Below are 23802 nucleotides of genomic sequence, written 5' to 3'. Positions count from 1 at the left end.
TCCATTATCCCCAGCTGAAAGTCCAGCATAAGAAAGGATGTTTTGGATGTATTACCCTCACTTTGCCGCATTGCCCTCCATGCCTTAACAGTATTAATAATTTTCAGACTACAGCAATATTCCTTAACTGTCTTTATCTATGAACGACATGTTAACGAGGGGACATTTTGCCTGGGAGGCCTCAATATCTAGCCATATTGACACCAGGTCCTCACAAACCCAGTCACTGGGTAGAAGGATAGAAGGGAACTTAATTGATATCTTTTAATATCCAGGAGGTCCATTTCCCCCAACCCATGAGGCAACTGCAATTTAGCCAGCTTAATAAGAGATCACCTATGGTGCCAAATAAAGAAGCTAAACCATCCATTAAGTCACTGAATGTTTGCCTCAGAAAAATTAAGGGGAACATTCATATAGGGTATGGTAAATTATGACGGACATTCATTTTAGAATATTGGAAGCACTTGCTATCGCTCAAGATCTTGCTTAATCCTGTCAAACAAATAGGCAAAATTGGCCTTAATCAACTGATCAAAGACAGGAGTAACAAAGATGCCTAAATAAAGAAAAACCCCGTATAATTCACCGTCCACATCAAATATTCTTCTAAGACCCCCATGGCCTCTGATTTTGAGGAATTAATCTTATCACCCAAAAAGGAGCTAAACAAAAATCAATACATTGTATCAAATGGAGTACTGAGACCACTGGATTTGACAAAAAAAAACAAGACCATCATCCATGTATAACATGATCTTATGCGATTTTGATCCTACTTCTGGGGCAGCTATAATATGATCCCTACAGATAGCCTTGCCAGCGGCTCAATCACCAGTCTAAAATGTAATGGTGAGAAAGGACAGCCTTGTCGACTGCCCCTACAAATATTAAAATTACTAGATCTCGCACCATTGGTGAGAGCCGCCAGCAGAGAATCACTATAGAGGACCCTTACCCACCTAATAAAAACCTCCCCCAATCCAAATCGTTCAAGGGAATAAAAAAGATATGGCAACACAACCCGATCAAATGCCTCTTCTGTATCGAAGGAGACCACTAATCCCTGCACCGACTGCTGCTGGCATGCTTGAATCATATTCAGCAGTCTTCTAACATTATTAGAGGATCTACGGCCCTTTATAAAACCCGTCTGGTAGTCTTTAACAATGGAAGGTAGCACAGTTTCCAATCTTAATACAAGAATCTTAGACAAAATTTTAAAATCAGAACTTAAAAGTAAGATGGGCCTATAGGAGGCATATTCTTCTAGGGTCTTCCCTTTCTAAAGAAAGAAATATTAGCCTCTTTTAAGAATGGTGGAAGGCAATCATAGTTGTACGAGTAATTATACATGCCTAACATTGACCCCGACAATACATGTAAAAATTCTTTGTAGAACTTGCTAGAATGACCATCAGAGCCAGGCATCTTTCCACTCTGCATCTGTTTCACAGGCTCCTGTACTTCTTGCACTGTTAAATGGGCATTAAGGAAAGACGCCTGTTCAGAGGTAACACCTGGAAGATCCAGGTTCTTAAAGAAAGACTCCATCTTGGCCCATCCATCCTCACAACCTCCAGACTGGTACAGTTCAAAATAAAATTTCCGAAATGCAGCATTGATCTTTTTAGAATCACAAGTGACCATCCCAGTCCCATCCCTAATTGAGGTAATGGATTGTGGGGGACATTCTTTCTCCTGGCAAGATATGCTAGCTACCTGCCTGGCCTATCACCGCGTTCAAACAGTCATTGTTTCGCAAAAGAAAATTCCTTCCTTGCTGTCTGCGTAAGCATGGAATTCAAGATGGATGGAAGAGCTGTAACCTGCTGCAGCTTAGCCACTGATGGCTTATCAAAATAAACCTTCTTGGCGGTCTTCCACTGCACTTCAAGAAGGCATTGCTGCTCCCCCTTCTGGCAGAGAAAGAAATAATTATCCCTCTGCAACAAGCCTTAGCAGTCTCCCAAAGAATAGATGGGTTACTGGCCACATGCGGATTGGTGTCTAAAATACCTTAAATTCACTGAAGGAATATTTAATGAACTTACTGTCCTTAAGAATAAAGGGATCCATTTGCCAGTGCTGAGAGCCTGCAATATTGCCCTGAACCTCAGTCTCTAAACATACTGCAGTGTGGTTGGAAATAGTGATATTTCCAATTGTATAGGATGTTACCGAATCCAAGGATAATGCAGGGTTAGGAAAAGATCAATCCTAGAATGACACTTGTGTGGATTAGTAAAGAACATAAAGTTCCTACCCATGGGGTGGAAACACATCCAGACATCCACCAATCCCACTAGTCCGCTAGTTGCTTAGAATGTAAAGAAAGTGTTGGGCCTCTAGGCACTCTATCCATTGTGGGGTCCATGAGGCAATTAAAGTCTTGCCCTATAATTATCTGCTGCAGTGCAAGACCCATCAGTTTAGAGAATGCATCTACAAAAAATTAAAGGGGTGTGCTAGGGGACAATAAACATTCAAACTACCATACTCTTCTCCATGTATTGAGGCTTTAAGAATGACAATACTCCATACTCATCATTAATCTGATCTAGCAAATTAAATGAAAGATTCTTCCTAATAATAAACTCCCCTGCTCCTAGTATTAAAGGAGGAGGAGTACACCTGATCAAACCCATTCTGCAATTTCAGATGTTCCTTATCATCGAGATGCATCTCTTGCAAAAGTGCAATGCCCACCCTCTCCTTTCTAAGGGTAGAAAGCACCTTTTTCCTCTTAACTGGCGAATGGCTCTCTATTATATTCCAGGTACACCATTTGAGGATACAATTAGCCATGACTTTCTCTAACATCGTTTGAACTCCAAAAAAAGGAAGAGTTTGACGTATCAATTGCTGAGCATAGAAAAAACTCATGAAACCTAAAAAATACAAACTAAAACTACTACAACTAACATACTAATATCTACGTATACAAAACAGCCAACAAACTAAACGGCACCTTTTTTTTTTAAGGTTCCCACAGTGTGGAAACAGGCCCTTCGGCCCAACAAGCCCACACTGACCCTCCGAAGAGCGACCCTCCGAAGAGCAACCCACCCAGACCCATTCCCCTCAGACTAATGCACCTAACACTATGGGCAATTTAGATTAGATTAGATTACTTACAGTGTGGAAACAGGCCCTTCGGCCCAACAAGTCCACACCGCCCCCCGACTCAGGCGACTGACTGTGTGGAGTTTGCACGTTCTCCCAGTGTCTGCGTGGGTTTCCTCCGGGTGCTCCGGTTTCCTCCCACAGTCCAAAGATGTGCACATCAGGTGAATTGGCCATGCCAAATTGCCCATAGTGTTAGGTAAAGGGGTAAATGTACGGGAATGGGTGGGTTACGCTTCGGCGGGTCGGTGTGGACCTGTTGGGCCGAAGGGCCTGTTTCCACACTGTTTAAGTAATCTAATCTAATCTAATCTAAATTTAGCATGGCTAATTCACCTAACCGGCACATCTTTGGACTGTGGGAGGAAACCGAAGCACCAGGAGGAAACCCACGCAGACACGGCGAGAATGTGCAAACTCCACACAGACAGTTGCCGGAGGTGGGAATCGAACCCAGGTCCCTGGCACTATAAAGCAGCAGTGCTAACCACTGAGCCACCATACCACTTAATAAGGGGCGCTCCCCCTGCCCACCGGGGCACTTATATCTCTTAAAAACACCTTCATAACTCCTTCTAGCTTGAGCCACATCCCAGGCTCAGGCCAAAAAAGGAGAGAGGAAAAAAAAAATAACCAGGAAATTAAAAGTAGACACTCTACCATCCCCAAATATATATTAACGCCCATTAATATCAGAAAATTTCAGAAACATTTTAAGAGGAGGAAAGAGAGAAAGGAAAGGAAAAAGAAACACAATTGTCTACACCATTTAAGTTATCCGATTTATTTTGAAGTATCCAAACATTTTTCACTTTTTCTGAAGTGAACACACAGACCCATCATAAGTGATATGAAGCATCGCTGGATATCTCAGAGAATACTGGATACCAAGGTCTCTCAGTCTTCTCTTGGCTTTATCAAAGGACTTCCTTTTACAAATAACAGCTGCAGAGAAGTCATGAAAAAACATTATCTTGGAACCTTCGTAAGTCAGGGCCTGTGGATCCTTTGCCTTTATTCTGGAGGTTTCCATAACTTTAACGTTGTCACTGCAACTGTGGAGTCATACTAGGTCTGTGCGAGGGTGCTGGTCTGAGCTGGGCCTGCGCACTGCGACCCAATGAGCCCTCAACTTTCACCAGTCCGACTCGGCCTCCAGACCAAGAAATCGTGGCAACCAGCTTTCAAAGAAGCTCGCTGGCTGGTCAGCTTCTACTCCATCCGGTAACCCCACGATGCGGAGATTCTTCCGCCTACCTCTGTTCTCAAGGTCGTCGACTTTTTCCAATAAGGTAAGGACCTGCTTCTCCAGTACTTGAATCCTTTCCTTTGAAGAGTTGATCACGGTCTCCGAAGCTGCGGTTCTTCTTTCAACTTCTTCCATTCGGCATCCAAAACCTTCCAGCTGCTCCTTGTGCTTGTGGGGCATGGCCACAATCGAGTCCAGCCTAACCACGGAACTTCTCTTCGATGACTCAATCATGTCTCGCGGTTTCACAAACTCCGTAGCCAGGGTCTGGTGGGTAAGCGACTCCAATAGACTGGTGGAAAGAGCTGCATCTGCAGCTGTGGAAGTGTCCGACGTTTCCAGTGAGTGCCTCGTGTGTTGGGACTTGTTGGAACCTTTGCCTTTTATCATATTTCTTTAATAGAACAGACTTTATACTAAATTTATACAAGTTCTACAACTCTTTAAATGCCAACTTTTCACAGAAATAACTTAAGTGGGGCGGTGAGAGTACTACTTTGCCTGAGTTGAGATGCAGAGCTCAGCAAAGCAGACCTCAGATCGCCACCATCTTGGATCATCTGTGTCACGTGAATATATTTAAACAGATTCTGACCAGGCCTTTGGTTCTCATGGGTTTGCTCATCCTCACTCTTTCTCAGTAAGCTTACCTTCAGCCTTCATCTTCATCTTTTTGAGCTGACTTTCCCGTCTAAGTGCCAATATCTGAAGTTCAAACTCCCTCGCTTTCTTCTTCTCTCCCCTCTCTCTCTCCTTTTTGTTCTGCTAAAGTGATTTGTTCCTTTTCTCTTTCCTCTGCTTTTAATCATAATCCAAAGTTTAATTTATTTTGCCTTTTCCTTGCCTTTTGCCTGTGTGGCACAGTGGCACAGTGGTTAGCACTATTGCCTCACAGTGCCAGAGACCTGGGTTCAATTCCTGCCTTGGGCAACTGTCTGTGTGGAGTTTGCACATTCTCCCCATGCCTGCATGAGTTTCCTCCCACAGTCCAAAGATGTGCAGTTTAGGTGAATTGGCCATGCTAAAGGGCCTGTAGGGGAATGGGTCTGGGTGGGTTGCTCTTCAGAGGGTTGGTATAGACTTGCTGGGCCGAAGGGCCTGTTTCCACACTGTAAGTAATCTAACTTACAGTGCTTAATTTTCAATTACATTTTAGCCATTTCTAAAGATTCTGATGGTGTTTCCAGCAAATTTAAATGCTGAGCTATTACTGTAATTATCCTCCTTTCCTCATGGAAGGAGGCAGCTCTAACTCCAAATTGTCTGCTAACTCCAGCAGCTTAGATTTATTCACCTTTTCTATTGCTTCCAAAGTTCACCCCCAGTAGACTCTTAGTGACTGGAAGAACAATTGCTATCCCAAGCACTGTTCAAACCAACCGAAATCAACACCCAAAAGACTACCTACTACTTGCTGCCTTTGAGTCCAACAACCCTAATCCCAAATCGGAACTGGAGAACAAATCCCACAATGAGTCTCCAGTTTTGTGTATACCTGGCCAGAGCCCCCCAAAACACTTCAAGAAGGTAGCCCAGGGCTGACCTTTCTAGTTCTGAATGAAATACAAATAAAAGAGAACAGAATACAGAATAACAATCTATCCAAAAACCCAACAGACTATCCCAGCATCATTAAGATGCTGTTCCAAATTCCTGTGACAATCCCCATAAACACCCCTTGGCAAAAAATGGTAAAATCAAACACAGGGTCTTACTTGGGAGAGAGAGATGTCAGAGGGATTCAGCATGAAACACCTTCTTCCATGCCACTGTTTCTTTCAGATTCCCATCTAACAACTGACCAGCAGCTCTGAACAGGGGCACGGATAGGGTAAATAGGCAAAGTCTTTTCCCTGGGGTCAGGGAGTCCAGAAATAGAGGGCATAGGTTTAGGGTGAGAGGGGAAAGATATAGAAGAGACCTATGCAGCAACTTTTTCACACAGAGAGTGGTACATGTATGGAATGAGCTGCCAGAGGAAGTGGTGGAGGCTGGTACAATTGCAACATTTAAGAGGCATTTGGATGGGTCTATGAATAGGAAGGGTTTGGAGGGACATGGGCCGGGGGCTGGCAGGTGGGGCTGGATTGGGTTGGGATATCTGGTCGGCATGGACAGGTTGGACTGAAGGGTCTGTTTCCGTGCTGTACATCTCCATGACTCTATGCTGAAAACCCAAAACAAACAAGAAACAAGCTGAGCTGGGAAAACTGGCCACTCACTTTCATTGTACAAGTGATATTTTTAAAACTTTAAAGCTTCTTCAAGTAAATGAACCCAGACATCTTGGCAACTCTGCCGCATTCAACACTTTTGGAAAAAACCAAGGACAACCTCACTTTGTTAAAGGAACAGCATTGTCACACCATAAACCTGACATTCACAACCAAATCATTCATAGAAATGCCGAAAAGAAATGGACATAGCACTGATCCTTGTGGCACAAGTCACTGGTCACAAGCCTCCAGTCTGAAAAATATTCCCCCACCCCCACCTCCCCCACGACCACCCTCCGTCTCCTACTCTCAAGCAAATTTTGTATCCAATTGGCTAGCTCCCCGTGGACTCCATGTGATCTAACATTACTAACCAGTCTACCATGCAAAACCTTATATATAGACATCTACCACTAAGTCTTCAATCTACTTTGTCATCTCTTAAAAAAACTCCATCAGGTTAGTGAGTTATGATTTCCCATGCACAAAGCCATGCTGACTATCCCTAATCAGTCCTTGCCTTTCCGAATGCACGTATAGGGCAGCCCGGAGGCACGGTGGTTAGCACTGCTGCCTCACAGCGCCAGAGACCCGGGGTCAGTTCCTGTCTCAGGCAACTGTCTGTGTGGAGTTTACACATTCTCCCAGTGTCTGCGTGGGTTCGCTCCAGTTTCCTCCCACAGTCTAAAAATGTGCAGGTTAGGTGAATTAGCCATTCTAAATTGCCTGTAGTGTTAGGTGAAGGTATAAATGTAGGGGAATGGATCTGGGTGGGTTGCTCTTTGGAGGGTTGTTGTGGATTTGTTGGGCTGACGGGCTTGTTTCCACACTGTAAGTAATCTAATCTTAAAAAAAAATTCTCTCTCAGAATTCCCTCCTGTATCTTACCCACCACTGATGTAAGCTCACCAGTCTATAGTTCGCTGGCTTTTCCTCACAGACCCTTTCTTAAATAATGGCACCACATTAGCCACCCTCCTGTCTTCCAGTACCTCCCTTGTGGCTATCAGTGAAACAAATATCATGAAGTCAGAAGTCCCACAACACTAGATTATAGACCATCAGGTTTATTTGAAATCCCAAGCTTTTGGAACACTGCTCCTTCACTAGGTGAAGCCACTGAAGCCCTGGGGGAACGATAATACAAGGTGATCCTTTCTTATTTTTAAGTTCTACCCTTGTAACTTCACTGGATGATCTCACAGGAATACCCTCGCAAAGTACAGCCGTAATCTTCTCCCTCACCAAAACCACCATTACCCCTCCTCTCTTACCTCCCTTTCTATCAAAAGAACAAAAGAAAATATAGCACAGGAACAGGCCCTTCAGCCCCACAAGCCAATGCCAATTGTCATGCCCTAATTAAACTACAAAAACAAACCTTCTGCCCTATTGGTTTTTTATCCCTCTATTCCCCCCTGTACATGTAACCATTCAGGTGTTGTCCCGTTTCCGCCCCCCCCCCCACCCTAGTTGAAGCAACATACTCAAAGACACAGTGTTTTACCTCCTTCATCTTTATTCCAGGCCCTTGAGGGAGAGAGAACAATTGTCCAAGTGCACAGAGACATGAGTCATGGTCTTCTCTGGAACAGCAGTTTCTTAATGAACTATATAGTCGTGTTACAGGGAGGAACATCCAGAGAAGGCAACATACATATTGATTGGGTGACCGTTACAATCAGCGAGTGTCAATAGCAAAGATTAAACCATCTGCTGTTATACAATGAATGTTCTTAACCTTAACTGGCTTCACATAATGAATACTTCTCACCTTGTTAAACTGACCTTACATACTGAATGCTTCTAATATTGTTAAATGGCTATACATAATGAATATTTTTCCAGCTTGTTAACCCATTACCCTCACCTCCAGAACCCCATTGTTAACTGCAAGTTCTTATCTGATCTGAGTCATGCTCAGGTGAACCACTTATTTCACAAAACTCAAAACTTAACTCTTTCTCTACCTGCTCATACTCGATAAACATTCTCATAGATGCCTCTTAAATGTCACCAATGTGCCTGCTCACACCACCTTCTCAGGCAGTGTATTCCAGGCTCCTACCATTCTCTATGAAAAACCTCCCTCTCACATCTGTCTGAAAGTTTTCCCCCTCTCACTTTGAACTGTGCCACCTTGTAATTGAAACTTCAACCCTGGGGAAAAGCCTCTGACTATCCACCCTATCTCTGCGTCTGATAACTTTTCAGGCCTCTATCAGGTCTCCTCGCAGCCACTATCTTTCCAGTGAAACCGATCCTAGCCTTTTTAACCTTTCCTTACAGCCAGCGTCTTCAAGACCAGGCAACACCCTGGTGAACCTTCTCTGCATTCTCTCCAAAGCTTCCATATCCTTCTGGTAGCGTGGTGATCATAACTGCGCACAATACTCCGAATGCTACCTAACAAGGGTTTTAAATAGCTGCAACGTGACTTGCCAACTCTTAAACTCCATGTCCCAGCTGATGAAGGCGAGAATACCATATGCATTCTTAATCACCTTGGCATTCTGTGTTGCCACTTTTAGGGAACTGTAGACCTGCATGCCCTGATTTGTCTGTATGTTAACATTCCTAAGGGTTCTGCCATTTACAGTATAACTCATACCTGAATTTGATCCTATAAAGTGCATCACCTCACATTTGTCTGAATTAAACCTGATCTGCTATTTCTGTGCCCAAGTCGTCAATCTATCCATACCTTGCTATATTCTTTCACAATCATCAGCACAATCAGCAACTCCACCAATCTCCGTGTCATGTGCTAACTTACTAATCAGGCCCCTTACATTTTTCTCCAGATCATTTATACATACTACAAGCAACGAAGGACCTAAGACTGATCCCTGTGGAACACCACTAATTACCAATCTCCATTCTGAAAAACACCCTTCCACCATGACCCTCTGTATTATATGACCAAGCCAGTTTTGTATCCATCTAGCCAGCCCACCCCAAATCCCTTGTGATTTTAGTTTTTGTACTGTCATGTGGGACTTTGTCAAATGCCTTACTAAAGTCCATATAAATAACATTCACAGCCCTTCCCTCATCAATTATCTTTGTTACCTCTTCAAAATATTCAATCAGGTTGGTGAGACATGACTTTCCCTGTATAAAAACCATACTGTCTGTCACTAACTGGTCCATTTTCTTCCAAATGTGCAGATATCTTGTCACATAGTATCTTCTCCAAGAGCTTCCCTGCCACAGACGTCAGGCTCACAAGGATATAATTTCTTGGATAATCCCTGCTTCCTTTCTTAACAGAGGGATCAACATTGGCTAATCTCCAGTCTTCTGGAACCTTGCCTGTGGTATCCTTCCTATAGCGTCTGAACCTTGGTGCATTAAGTTGCCAGTTCTGTCCATCCCCGAGCCATGTTTCTGTAACTGCTATATCATCTCCATCCCATGTACACAACCATACCTGGAGTTCATCTGCCTTACCTGTCAGGCATTTTGCACTGAAGTAAATGCAGCTTAATTTATCAGTTTTACCTCGTTCTCTGCCAAGTTAGTTTCTGCATTAGCTACTAGACTTGCTCCCCTTATGTACTGTACCAGCTTCAGACTTTTCTCACTAATCGCTTTGATTCCCACCTCCTCTTTCCAGTTTAAAGCCTCCCAACACTAGCAAATTTCCCCTGAAGGATATTAGTCCCTTTCAATTCTGGAACCCATCCCACTTATACAGGTCACTTTTACCTCGAAAAGATCCCAATGGAGCAAAAAGTGTGAATTCTTGCTCCCTGCACCAGCTCCTCAGCCACACATTTATCTGCTCTATCCTCCTATTCCTACTCTCAGTAGAATGTGGCACCAGTAATAGTACAAATATTAAAGATCTCTTTCCGTGCTGTATGACCGTATGACTCTATGATGTACTTTTTTAACCTCCTGCCTAGTTTCCTATATTCTGTCTGCAGAACCTCATCCCTTTCTTAACCTAGGTTATTGGTACCATCATGCACAATGACGTCCTGCTGGTCACTCTCCCCTTTCAGAAAAGTTTGCACTGTCTCGGAGACATCCTTGATCTTGGCATCAGGGAGGCAACAAACCATCTTGATGTCTCACTTAAGGGCACTGACCAGTCTAGAGGGCGTCCAGTCTAGAGAGTTCCCTCTTAAACTTGGGTTTTCTTCCTTTGCTTCTACATAAGCAACTTATCAATGATTTCAAACTTTACCTAACTTGGTTTCTGTCTTCAGTTCACTGCCTATGTTAGTCTCTCACTCCATGCAAAGCCCTCTGACACACACTTAGACGTATTGTTTCATATGACCTCTCTATTCATTTAAATGAAAGATGCAAACAGAAACATCAAGTCTCCCTCCCTCCCAACATCATACCTGTCAGACACTCCTGAGATGGAACAGTACCGGATTACATATAGAGTAAAGCAAACACTACCCTTTTAAAACAGAAAAGTAAAGGTTTCTCTGACTCTTGAACTGAAATGAAACTTCAGTGACTCTGGGGGGATAAACAAAAAAATGGCTCTCCTTGACTCTGTCCCCACTAATCACTCTTGGGGTAGGGATAATAAGGGGTTGAAATATGGAATAACTATTTCTTGACTGAGTTGAAACTAAAAATCAAACCCCCTGCAGCTCCATCCCCATTGAATGCTTCTGGGACAGGGACAACAACTGTCCAAAGGTCAGAGGGAAAGGCTTTCTATCCATCGCAAATGGAAATAAGTTTCCCCGCACACCAACCATATGGGGTTAAAATAACTTTCCCCCCCTCCCTCCTCCCGTTGGCTCTTTCAAGGGGTCCAAAATCAAAACAAAGGGAAAATAAAACAACCCACTTCAGGACACCATCTAAAAATAAACAAACTCAAAAGGCAAAACAGAAACTTGTACTATGGAAACAAACGACCCCCACGGCCCCCATCATTCATGAAACACTCATATTACCTCTCTATAACCATTATATCAACCACAAATTTGTATCAGTGCCTTGCAAACATCTGGACTAACAGTTTGCTTTCTTGCTTACTTTTTATTATCTCCAGCCTTGGAGCTAGGGAGGAAAACTCTTTCCCAAGTCACTTAAGAGAGTACATCTTTAAAAATTGTTAACTTCCTAGCCTTTTAGCATTTTGCTCACCATAAGCTTCTAATATTACCAATTTGCTCACAAGCACAGCCTCTCCACCATGTTGGATTTCTTCTCCTCAGTGAAACCCTTCCAGTTTTTCCACAGACATTCCCCTGCCACGATATCCAACCCATTTAAATTGTGGGATGGCAGATTTTAACAAGGTAGACAATATTAGTCACCATCAGATTTGTTTCTTAAAAAAAATTAATTCATAGGATATATCCATTTATTAGCGATTTTTGAGAGGATTTGTAGCTCAGGTTGATGATAAGTCTGTAAGTTAGCTCGCTGAGCTTGAAGGTTTTTTTCAGACATTTCATCACCATGCTAGGTAACATCATCAGTGAGAGTCTCCAGTGAAATGTTGGTGGTATGTCCCGCCTCTCTATTTATAGGTGTTGGTTCCTTCAGGTGGGTAATGTCATTTCTGGTTCTTTTTTTCAAGGGAAGGTAGACAGGGTCAAAATCAATGTGTTTATGGATGGAGTTCTGGTCAGAGTGCCGTGCCTCTAAGAATGCTCGGACATGTCTTTGTTTCGCCTGTCCTAGGATGTGTCTGTTTCCCAGTCAAAGTGGTGTCCTCCTTTATATGTATAGAAACTAACGATAGTGGGTTGTGTCTTTTGATGGCAAGTTTCCTGCTAATTTGTCTGATGTAGTGTTTTTTACAGTTCTTGCATGGTATCTTGTAAATGACATTAGTTTTGCAGGTAGTATTTAATGGATCCTTTAGGTTCATTCTTCGCTGTTTAAGTGTTGGTAGGTTTGTGGGTCACCATGATGCCAAGGGGCCTGAGTAGTCTGGAAGTCATTTCCAATATTAGATTAGATACAGTGTGGAAACAGGCTCTTCGGCCCAACAAGTCCACACCGACCCACCGAAGCGCAACCCACCCAGACCCCATCCTCCTACATTACCCCTTCACCTAACACTATGGGCAATTTAGCTCAGCCAATTCACCTAACCTGCACATTTTTGGACTGTGGGAGGAAACCGGAGCACCCGGAGGAAACCCACGCAGACACGGGGAGAATGTACAAACTCCACACAGGCAGTTGCCCGAGGCGGGAATTGAACCCAGGTCTCTGGCAGTGTGAGGTAGCAGTGCTAACCACTGTGCCACCGTGCCGCCCAACTTTGATGTCTTTGATGTAAGGTAATGTGGCTATATTTCTTGGTTGCATTGTGTCTGCTTGTTTGGATTTGTTTCTGAGGAATCGGCAAATTGTGTTTATTGGGTACCCGCTTTTCTTGAAAACACTGTATACATATTTTTCCTCTGCTTTTTGTAGTTCTTGGGTGCTGCAGTGTAATGTAGCTTGTTGAAATAATCTTGAAATGTCTTGATGCAGCTCCGTTTGTGCGTGTTGGGATGATTGCTTCTGAAGTTAATTATTGCTCTGTGGTTGTTTTTCTGTAGATGCTGGTTTGAAGCTCTCCGTTAACTGTAAGTTCAACTGTCACGTCTAGGAATGGGAGTCTGTTGACATTCACCTCCTCTTTTGTGAATTTTATGCCTGTCATGATATTGTTGATGGTGTTGTATGTTTCCTCTAATTTGTTCCGTTTTGTGATGACAAAGGTGTCATCCATGTAGCGGACCCATAGTTTGGGTTGGATAGATGGGAGGGCAGCCTGTTCAAGTCTCTGCATTACTGCTTCCACAATGAACCATGATATTGGTGATCCCATAGGTGTTCTGTTGACTTGTATGTAGGTATTGGTATTGAATGTGAAGTGGGTAGTGAGGCACAGGTCCACTAGCTTGAGGATGTTGTCTTTGCTGATGAAGTTGGTGCTGTCTGATGTTTGTGGTTCAGGTTTTCCTAGTAATTATGCCAGTGTTTCTTTGAGGAGAAAGTGAGGACTGCAGATGCTGGAGATCAGAGCTGAAAATGTGTTGCTGGAAAAGTGCAGCAGGTTAGGCAGCATACAAGGAGCAGGAGAATCGACGTTTCGGGCATGAGCCCTTCTTCAGGAATGAGGAAAGTGTGTCCAGCAGGCTAAGATAAAAGGTAGGGAGGAGGGACTTGGGGGAGGGACGTTGGAAATGCGATAGGTGGAAGGAGGTCAAGGTGGGGATGATAGGCCGGTGAGGAGGGTGGTGTGGATAGGTGGAAAAGAAGATAGTTTCCTCCCACAATCCAAAGATGTACAGGTTAGGTGAATTGGCCATGCTAAATTGCCCATAGTGTTCAGGGATGTGTTGGTTAGGTGCATTAGTCAGGGGTAAATGTAGAGCAACAGAATAGGGAAATGGGAGTTTTGGTGGGATACTCTTCGGAGGGTTGGTGTGGACTTGTTGGGCCAAAGGGCCTGTTTCCAATTGATGTTAATTGATGTAAAAAGGACCGTAACATCAAAGGAGACCATTATTTCATCCTCTTCTATCTTGTTGTCTTTGATGGTGTTCAGGAATTCTTAGTGGAGTGAATGGAGTGGCGTGAATCTTCAATTAGGTGTTTTCGTTTTTGGTGGAGTTCTTTGGCTCGTCTGTATGTTGGTGTACCAGGTAGGGAGACTATGGGCTTGAGGGGGACACCAGGTTTGTGTACTTTTGGTAATACACAGAAGCGTGGTGTGTTGGATCCATCTGGTTTCATGTTTTGAAAGTCTGTCCTGGTTAATTCTCCTGATTGTTTAAGTGCTGTGAGAAAGGATGAGATTCTGTTTAGCAGTTGTGGGATCGGGTCTATTGCCACCTGTTGGTAACTGCCCATATCTGCAAGTAGAACATCTACCTTTTCAAGATAGTCAGATTTTTTAAAAATAACAATCGTCCGTCCCTTGTCTGCAGGTAGGATAACAATGTTTTTGTCTTTTTAAAGTCTTTCTAAGGCTTTATTCTCTTGGGCATCAAGTGTGTTTCCTGTCTTTTTTTCAGCCTAATGTAGGTGCAATAGTTTGTCTTATGGTCTGCTGTGTTTTCTCTGACAGACCGTTATTTCTTAATGTGGATTCAAATACTGCAAGGAAGTCCTTTTTACTCACGTCTTTGTAATTGTAGTCTAACCTCTGACTAGGACTGCTTTTTCTGTATCGGTAAGTGGACGGTCTGAAAGACTTTTTATCCAAGCGTTGTATGAAACGTGTTTTTGAGAGAGGTTTTTGAAGTGCGAATATATTCATTTTCTGTGTTTGTTTTGTTCAAAGCTTATGGTTCGTTCTAATGCATTTGTCCATTCAAGGTCCATCGTGGTATTGAACAAAGATTTTTGGCATGAAATCATCCCAACACTCACAAACGGAGCTGCATCAAGACAATATTTCAATGAGCTACATCACACTGCAGCAACCAAGAACTAGAAAAAGCAGAAGAAAAATATATATACAGTGTTTTCAAGAAAAGCAGGTACCCAATAAACACAATTTGCCAATTCCTCAGAAACAAACCCAAACAAGCAGACACAATGCAACCAAGAACTATAGCCACATTACCTTATATCAAAGACATATCAGGAATGATTTCCAGACTACTCAAGACCCCTTGGCATCATGGTAGCCCACAAACCTACCAATACACTTAAACAGCAAATAATGAACGCAAAGGATCCATTAGATACTACCAACAAAACTAATGTCATTTACAAGATACCATGCAAGAACTGTAAAAAACACTACATTGGACAAACTAGCAGGAAACTTGCCACCAGGATACATGAATAACAGCTGCCCACCAAAAGACACAACCCACTATCACTAGTTTCTATACATACAGACAAAGAAGGACACCACTTTGACTGGGACAACACATGCACCCAAGGACAGGTGAAACAAAGACACGCACGAGAATTCTTAGAGGCATGGCACTCTAACTAAAATTCCATCAATAAACACTTTGATTTAGACCCTATCTGCCTGTCCAGAACCGGAAATGACATCACCCACCTTATGAAATCGAGATAGAGAATGGGGGGTGAGACGCGGGACATACCACCAGTGCTTCACCAGAAACTCTGAATGACAATGTTACCTAGTCATGGTGATGAAATGTCTGAAAACTAACCTTCAAGCTCAGCAAGCTCACTTACATATATATTCATTTATTGCCTAATTGCCCTTCAGAAGGTAGTGAGCTGATTTCTTGAACTGCAGTTCATGTGGTGTAATTCAACCCAAAGCTTTGAGGGAGGGAGTTCCAGGGTATTGACCCAGCAATAGTGAAGGAACAGCATGAGATGTTGGAGAAGAATCACAGAATCCCTATAGGGTGGAAACAGGCCCTTTGGCCAAACAAGTCCACACCAACCCTCCGAAGAGTATCCCACCAAAACCCCCATTTCCCTACATTTACCCCCGACTAATGCACCTAACCAACACATCCCTGAACACTATGGGCAATTTAGCATGGTCAATTCACCTAACCTGTACATCTTTGGATTGTGGGAGGAAATGGGAGCACCCAGAGGAAACACACAGCACCCAGAGGAAACACACACAGACATGGGGAGAATGTGCAAACTCCACACATTCAGCCGCCCAAGGCTGGAATCAAATCCAGGTCCCTGGTGCTGCAAGGCAGCGGTGCTAACCACTGAGCTGCCGTGCCATCCTTTGCAGATCATGGTCAAAGAGATCTACTGCACAGAGAAAGGCACTTCAGCCAGCTCACTATTTCAGTCTCATTTTCCAGCATTTGACCTGGAGCCTTGTATGCCTTGGCATCACAAGTGCATTTCTAAATATTTTCTGAGATGTTATGAAGGTTTATGCCTCTACCAGCCTTACAGGTAGTGAGTTCCAGGTTCCAATCCCTTCCTGGGTGAACACAATATTTCCTCACATCTCCTCTAAACCTTGCCAGAGATTTCCCATGAGTCCAGCTCTTTTGTCTGTGCTTGCACCAAGGCTGTAATGAGGTCAGGAGGTGGTTGGTCCTTGTGGAATCTAAACTGATCGCTAGTCAACAGGTTAGTATTGAATAAGTTGCCCCTTAGAGTTATAAGGGTGTACAGCACAGAAATAGACCCTTTGGTCCAACTTGTTCATGCTGACCAGATATCCTAAATTAATCTAGTCCCATGTGGCAGCACTTGGACCATATCCCTCTAAACCCTTCCCATTCATGTACGCATCCAGATGCCTTTTAAATGTCATAATTGTACCAGCCTTCACCACTTCCTCTGGCAGCTCATTCCATACACACACGACCCTTTGCATGAGCAAGTTTCCCCTTAGATCCCTTTTATATCTTTCCCCTCTCACCCAGACCTATGCCCTCTAGTTCTGGACAGGAAAAGTACCTTGTCTATTTACCATATCCATGCCCTTCATGATTTTTATAAACCACTGTAAAGGTCACCCCTCAGCCTCTGATGCTCCAGGGAAAACAGCCCCAGCCTGTTCAACCTCTCCCTATAGCTAAAACCCTCCAACCCTGGAAACATCTTTGTAAATCTTTTCTGAACCTCTTCAAGTTTCACAACATCCTTCAGATAGGAGGGAGACCAGAATTGAATACAATATTCTAAAGTGGCCTGTAGAGCTGCAACATGACCTATACTCAATGCTTGATAAAGGAAAGCATACCAAACACCTTCTTCACTATCGTATCTACCTATAACTTCACTTTTAAGGAAGTTGAAAGACCTGCACTAAGGTGTCTTTGTTCAGCAACACTCCCCACGACCTTACCATTAAGTGTATAAGTCGTTGATAGCACTACCAACAATAACTTCATCACTGAGCGGATCACTAATTCATTCCACCAGTGTCCAAGAGAGTGTGGGAATTTATATGGGGATTAGAATTCTAATTAGTTGAATTACATGATACAATTTCTTAACTGTTTGTGTAGTTAGAGAGTCTAATTACTTGTAATGAATAGCAATTTTTGTTAAGTAAAGAAATTTGGTCTGTGCTTTCCGTCAATCTGGGTCTAAAAGGCAGATAAAGTAGGCAATTCTGAGTACTTTTTAAGAGCTCTAACTTTTGTGACAACCCTGGGAATATCCGGGTTTGATTTCTGTGCTAGCCCAGTGATGTGTGATATATCCTTATTCAAAAAGAGAGACAAAAAGCATCTTAACTATAGGCCAAACAGCTTAACATCCGTCATTGGGAAAATAAGATTTTTTTAAAAATTCATTCCTGGGATGTGGCTTTTGCTGGCTATATCAACATCTACTGCCCATCCCTAATTACCCAAAGGGCAGTTAACAGTCAACCGCATTGCAGAGGGTCTGGAGTCACATGTAGGCCAGACCAAGCAAGGATGAAAAATCTCCCTTCTGAAAAGTATGTAATAATACATGATTTATAAATATAATAATAAAGTCATGCAGAGTCAGCATGACTTCATAAAGGGGAAATCATGCCTAACAAGTTTTTGTTTTACAGTCGTTTGAGGAGGTAACAAGCAGGTCAACCAATAGATGTAATGTATGGAATCTTGTGCTGTTTTTGAGAATTTCCTGCCTGGTTTCCTACATTGTGACATTGACCACTCTGTAAAGTGCTTGGAGACATCTAAGTTTCAGATAGGGACTAGACCAATGCAAATTCTATATTTCTGTCATCTTTAGTGACTACTTATCTCACTATTGCATTAATCATGATTTCACCAGAAACCCTCCGTTTTGAAATATTTTTGTTCAAGTGGTAACCACTTCCTCCAATGGGTGGATCTGTTCGCAAGCTCTTCTCTTTTTTATCCTTCCTAATTTCCATCCTCTTCTCTCAAAGGTGCTGACTAATGATGGTATACAGCTCCATTACTTGAGCAAATTGGCCATTTCATAAATGAGTTTGAGGTATTGATGCCATTCATATCCTTGGGATGTCTCAAGGCACCCCCTGATTATTTTTGTCTAAGTAATTGCAATATCCCATTTTAAATGCAGTATAAAATCAGAAAGTATGTTTTGGGGCCTAGGAAGGAATATTGGCGTGATGGCATCGGATACATCGGTGAAAGGGAGAGATTTGCAGGGCTCTAGGCCAAGGCGAGAATGAACTACTCGTCCAGCTCTTTCAGAGAGCTGGTATAGGCATGATGAGCTGAGTTGGCTCTTCGCACACTGATCTCATAAGTGTTTCAATCAGACAAATTATCTGGTGAAAGGCATTTGTGGCAAAAGGCAACAGTCGCATGAAGCACTGCAAATCCCTCCCAGATGAACTATTTGATCTGTGTTGGGTGGAATTTGTTGTCAGGACATTATCCAAGATTCCCTGTTTTCTGGTAAAGGTCAGACAGATTCAAGAGAGTCGGTGGTGGTGGGGGGGGGGCGTATCACCAAGAGGAAGGTGCTAGAAAAACTGAAAGGTCCGAAGGTGGACAAATCATCTGGGCCGAATAGACTACACCTCAGAGTTCTGAAGGAGATAGCTGAAGAGATAGTGGAGATGTTAGTGGTGATCTTCCAGGAATCACTGACATCTAGAGGGGTCCCAAAGGATTGGAAAATCACTAATGTAACCCCCTCACCCATTTAAAAAGGGAGTCAGGCAAAAGATGGGAAATTACAGGCTGATCAGTGTGACCAAGTCATTGGTAAGGTTTTGGAGTCCATTGTGAAGGATGAGGTTTCTGAAAACTTGGAAACATATAGTAAAGTAGGGTAAAGTCAGCATGGTTTCATCAAGGGGATGTCATGCCTGACAAATCTTAGAATGTTAGAATTCTTTTGAGGAGGTAACGAGCAGATTAGATCAAGGACAGCCAATGGATGTTATCAACCTGGACTTCCAGCAGGCCTTTGACAAGATGCCACAAAGGAGGAAAATTGGTGTAGAGACAAAATGTGAGCATGGATAGAAGCTTGGCTGTCTGGCAGAAAGTGGACAGTGGGGATAAATGCTGTCCTTCTCAGGATGGCAGTTGTTTACTAGTGGTGTTCCACAAGGCTCAGTGTTGGGAACACAACTTTTCATTTTATACATTAACAATTTAGATGAAGGAATGGAAGGCATTCTGGCTACATTTGCAGATGATACAAAAATAGGTGGAGGGACAAGTAGTATTGAGGCAGCAAGGAGGCGACAGAGGAATTTAGACAGGTTAGGAGAGTGGACAAATAAGCTGCAGATGGAATACAACATGGAAAATTGTGAGGCTATGCACTTTGGTAGGAAGAATAGAGACATAGACTATTTTCTAAATAGGGAGAAAATATACAAATCTGAAGTGCAAAGGGACTTGGAAGTCCTAGTCCAAGATTCCCCTCAGGTAAACTCGCAGGTTGAGTTGGTAGTTAGGGAAGCAATTTATTTCAACAGGACTAAAATATAAAAGCAGGAGTGTACTTCTGAGGCTTTATAGGGGACTGGTCAGACTACATTTAGAGTATTGTGTGCAATTTTGGGCCCCATACCTCATGAAGAATATACTGTCCCAAAAGCGGGTCCAGAGGAGTTTCGCAAAAATGATGCCAGGGATGAAAAACTTAACATATGAGGAACTTTGAGGACTCTGGGTCTATACGTGATGGAATTTAGAAGGATGATCGAATTGAAACTTACAGAGTACTGAGTGGCCTGGAAAATGTGGACACTGGGGAGATGTGTCCATTGGCAGGAGAGACTAGGACCCAAAGGCACAGCTTTAAAGTAAAGGGAAGATCCTTTAGAACAGAGATGAGGAGAAACCTCTTCACCCAAAGAGTGGTGAATCTATGGAATTCATTGCCACAGAAGGCTGTGGAGGCCAGGTCATTGAGTATATTTAAGACAGACATAGATAGGTTCTTGATTGTCAAGGGGATCAAAGGTTATGGCGAGAATGCGGGAGTTCGGGGTTGAGAAACGTATCAGCCATGATTGAGTGGTGGAACAGCATTGGTGGGCTAAATGGCATAATTTCTCCTCCAATATCTTATGATCTATGGAAATATGGAATTTCAAAGGCATTTGAAGAGGTACGATGAATTAGGCTATTAATAAGGTAAGAGCCCATGTTGTTGGAAGCGTTAGCTTGGATAGAGGATTGGTTAACTTACAGAAAACAGAGCTGAGATAAGGGGGAGATTTCAGGTTGGCAACTTGTAACTAATGGTGTGCCACAGGGATCAGTGATGGGGTCACAGTTACTAATAATATACATTAATGACTTGGATGAGGAAGGTGATGTCATGTCACCAAGTTTGATGATGACACAAAGGCAAGTTGTTAGCATGATATGATGATGTAGAAAGAGGCTGTTTGGCCCATTATGCCTGTACAGTTCTCCAAATTAGCATTATTGCATTTGGTAATCTCCTGCTGTATAAACATATAATCGAAATAATCATCCAAAGCAGTCTTGAATGCCTCAGTTGAACCTACCTCCACCACATTTCCTGTCAGTACATTCCATACTCTTAACTTATCACTGTCTGAAAAGTGTTCTCTCATAATCATTCTGGCTTCTTTACCCTCTCGTTCTTGTTCCTTTTTCAAATAGGAACAATTTTCTACTTATGTTTGATACAATGTAATAAAACTTCATGATGTCCAGAGACAATGTTGAGGACTTTCAGGGCATTGCCTTCATCACTGTATGCCATCACTTGTGATGAATCTATCCAGTCCATGGGTTACAGATGATAACATCTGGGATAGTGTCGATAGGATCAGAGAATTCCAGCTGAATGGCTTTCAGAGGGCATTTACAGATCTGGAGATCTCCTAGTAAACCGGATGGGTTTTTACAACAATTGACATGGCTTCTCAGCTTCCATTTGACTAGTTTTTAAATTTCAGATTCATTACTACGAATTTCACCATTTGCCAGTGTGGGCTCCAAACCCATTACTCAAGGGTGTTAGCCAAGATCTCCAGATTGCTAGTCCAGTTACAATACTATGATGCCACTACCTGATCCCTCCCCAGTCTGATTGTGCAACATAAAGCAGAATGAGAACATGCTCTCCTCTGCCAGGATCCTCTGAGAATGCAAATTTAATTAATAGTCTTGTCTGCTCCAACCACCCTACCCTACTCAATTCCATCCTCAGTTCTAACAAACACAAGGAGCTAACAGAATTCTTGGTCAGCGGAATTAAGACTATTCATTCAGCTCCTCCACCACATCCCTTTTGTCCCCGGTTGTTAGAATACTGAATGGACTCACAAACTCTTAACATTCGCCTGTACCCGTGTTTTTGTTCTTGCCTGTTTACCTATCATTTATTTGTTAATGCTACTTAACTCTGTGATCTGCCTGTATTGCTCGCAAGACAAAGCTTTTCACTGTGCCTCGGTACACGTGATAATAAATTCAATTCAATTCAATTCAATGTTCCTTGTCCCACAAATTCAAACTATTGAATGTGGGAAATTTTTTGTCACAACCGCAGCCAAATATACCCGAGATTCTTCACGAGAAGATCATTTTATAAGGATGGGGAAGATTTGCAAAGATATCTTAGTAAACCACTAAGCTAATCTATTTGGAAGAAATATTCACATCACAAGTTTCCAGCCACTGACTGCCATACTGCAAGAGCTTTGTTCATTGGATAGGTTTACTCAAAACAGAAAGAAAATGATCAATAATCAGGATGAAAAATTTAACATTTTCTTGTAAGTTCTATTGAAAAACATGGTTTCAATAAGTTCCATTGTGTTAAATTGTAAATAATATCTTTTCATGTAAAGAAAATTTCAGTAGTTTTCCTGGTGGCATGATTGAATTCATATAATCGATCATATTTCACAACTTTTAAAAAAAAACATTGCTTTTGAAACTGATAATTCAGGTAAACAAAAGAAATTTGTGAAAGTTTTGGCGTGAACTTCTAAGCCGTGTTTAATCCAAACATGAAAATGGGGTAACATTATGTACCCAATTGATTGAAAGGCCACAACTTTGTAATTTCATTGTAGTTGTAAACAGACCTTACAAGAACTTAGGAAGGTCTTTTTCGGGTTGAATTTTGGATGAGAGATACTTGAAATCAGAGGTGAGAATTAGGCAATGTTTGGATGAAAGAAAGTAAAGTTAGTTTACCTGGAGAAGCCACAATTCATGTAATCTCACTGCTTTGCACACACTTCACTCTACCATTGGTGATACTAATGGTAAGTGGATAATATTTGGGTGGAACAAACATATGAATTAGAAGGGGAAGGCCATTTGGTTCCTTGGGTCATTTCTGCCATTTGATAAGATCACGGCAGAACTGTTTGTGTTTGGAAGTACATATTCCCATTTATCCCTGATAATCTTTGATTCCCCCTCCTAAACAAGAATCTACTTCCTCCTTAAAAAATATTTCAATAACTTTTTTCCACTGCCTCTGTGGCATATTTTCAAAGACACACAATCCAGAGAGAAAAAAATTCTCTTCTCTGTCCTAAAACAGCGATCTGTAATTTTTAAATCATTGTTCCTATTTCTGGACTCACTGACAAGAGGAAACTTTCTTTCAATGTCCACATAATCAAATCAGCCTTCACTCTTTTAACCTGCAGTGAAAACAAAACTTGGTCCAAGAGGAAAAGAAAATAGCAAAACAGCAAGGTTAAGTGGCTCTTTATTTAAATGCACATAGTATTCAGAACAAATTAAATTAATTAATGATACAAATGCAATGCAAAGGGCCTAATAGGGAAGGCAGATGAACTCAGGGTACGGTTATGAACATGGGACTAGGATATCAGAGCAATTACAGAAACATGGCTCAAGGATGGGCAGGACTGACAGCTTAATGTTACAGGATACAAATGCTATAGGAAGGATAGAATGGGGGTTAAGAGAGGAGGGGGAGTGGCGTTTTTGATAAGGGATAGCATTACAGCTGTGCTGAGGGAGGATATTCCTGGAAATATATCCAGGGAGGTTATTTGGGTGGAACTGAGAAATAAGAAAGGGATGAACACCTTATTGGGATTGTATTATAGACCCCCGAATAGTCAGAGGGAAATTGAGAAACAAACTTATAAGGAGATCTCAGCTATCTGTAAGAATAATAGGGTGGTTATGGAAGGGGATTTTAACTTTCCGAACATAGACTGAGACTGTCATAGTGTTAAGGGTTTAGATGGAGAGGAATTTGTTAAGTGTTTACAAGACAATTTTCAGATTCAATATGTGGATGCACATACTAGAGAAGGTGCAAAACTTGACCTACTCCTGGGAAATAAGGCAGGGCAGGTGACTGAGGTGTCAG

The 23802-nt window shown here is 42.3% G+C and overlaps 1 protein-coding gene and 1 long non-coding RNA gene across 4 annotated transcripts in view; one reads left to right on the top strand and one right to left on the bottom strand.

Moving 5' to 3' along the window:
* LOC122554946 (cysteinyl leukotriene receptor 1-like) overlaps positions 1 to 23802 on the bottom strand; it is a 74769-nt gene that overhangs the window by 10249 nt on the left and 40718 nt on the right. Inside the window, exon 1 of one of the 3 annotated variants that reach the window (XM_043700396.1) lies at positions 17345 to 17398. The exons of the other annotated variants lie outside the window; for them this stretch is intronic. Coding sequence (XP_043556331.1) covers positions 17345 to 17347 — 3 coding nt within the window. The 5' untranslated portion in view covers positions 17348 to 17398. Of the gene's footprint in view, positions 1 to 17344; positions 17399 to 23802 lie in introns of those variants that run through there. 3 annotated transcript variants of the gene reach the window in all.
* LOC122554947 overlaps positions 14664 to 23802 on the top strand; it is a 15833-nt gene continuing 6694 nt past the window's right edge. The window contains exons 1-2 of the long non-coding RNA XR_006313119.1: positions 14664 to 14752; positions 14899 to 15062. This is a non-coding gene — a long non-coding RNA (uncharacterized LOC122554947). The remainder of the gene's footprint in view (positions 14753 to 14898; positions 15063 to 23802) is intronic.

The sequence above is a fragment of the Chiloscyllium plagiosum genome, chromosome 12 (genome assembly GCF_004010195.1).
Source record: "Chiloscyllium plagiosum isolate BGI_BamShark_2017 chromosome 12, ASM401019v2, whole genome shotgun sequence".
NCBI classification, from domain to species: Eukaryota; Metazoa; Chordata; class Chondrichthyes; order Orectolobiformes; family Hemiscylliidae; genus Chiloscyllium; species Chiloscyllium plagiosum.
The sequence above is the reverse complement of the archived record's forward strand: the minus strand, read 5'-3'. Positions and strand labels throughout refer to the sequence as shown.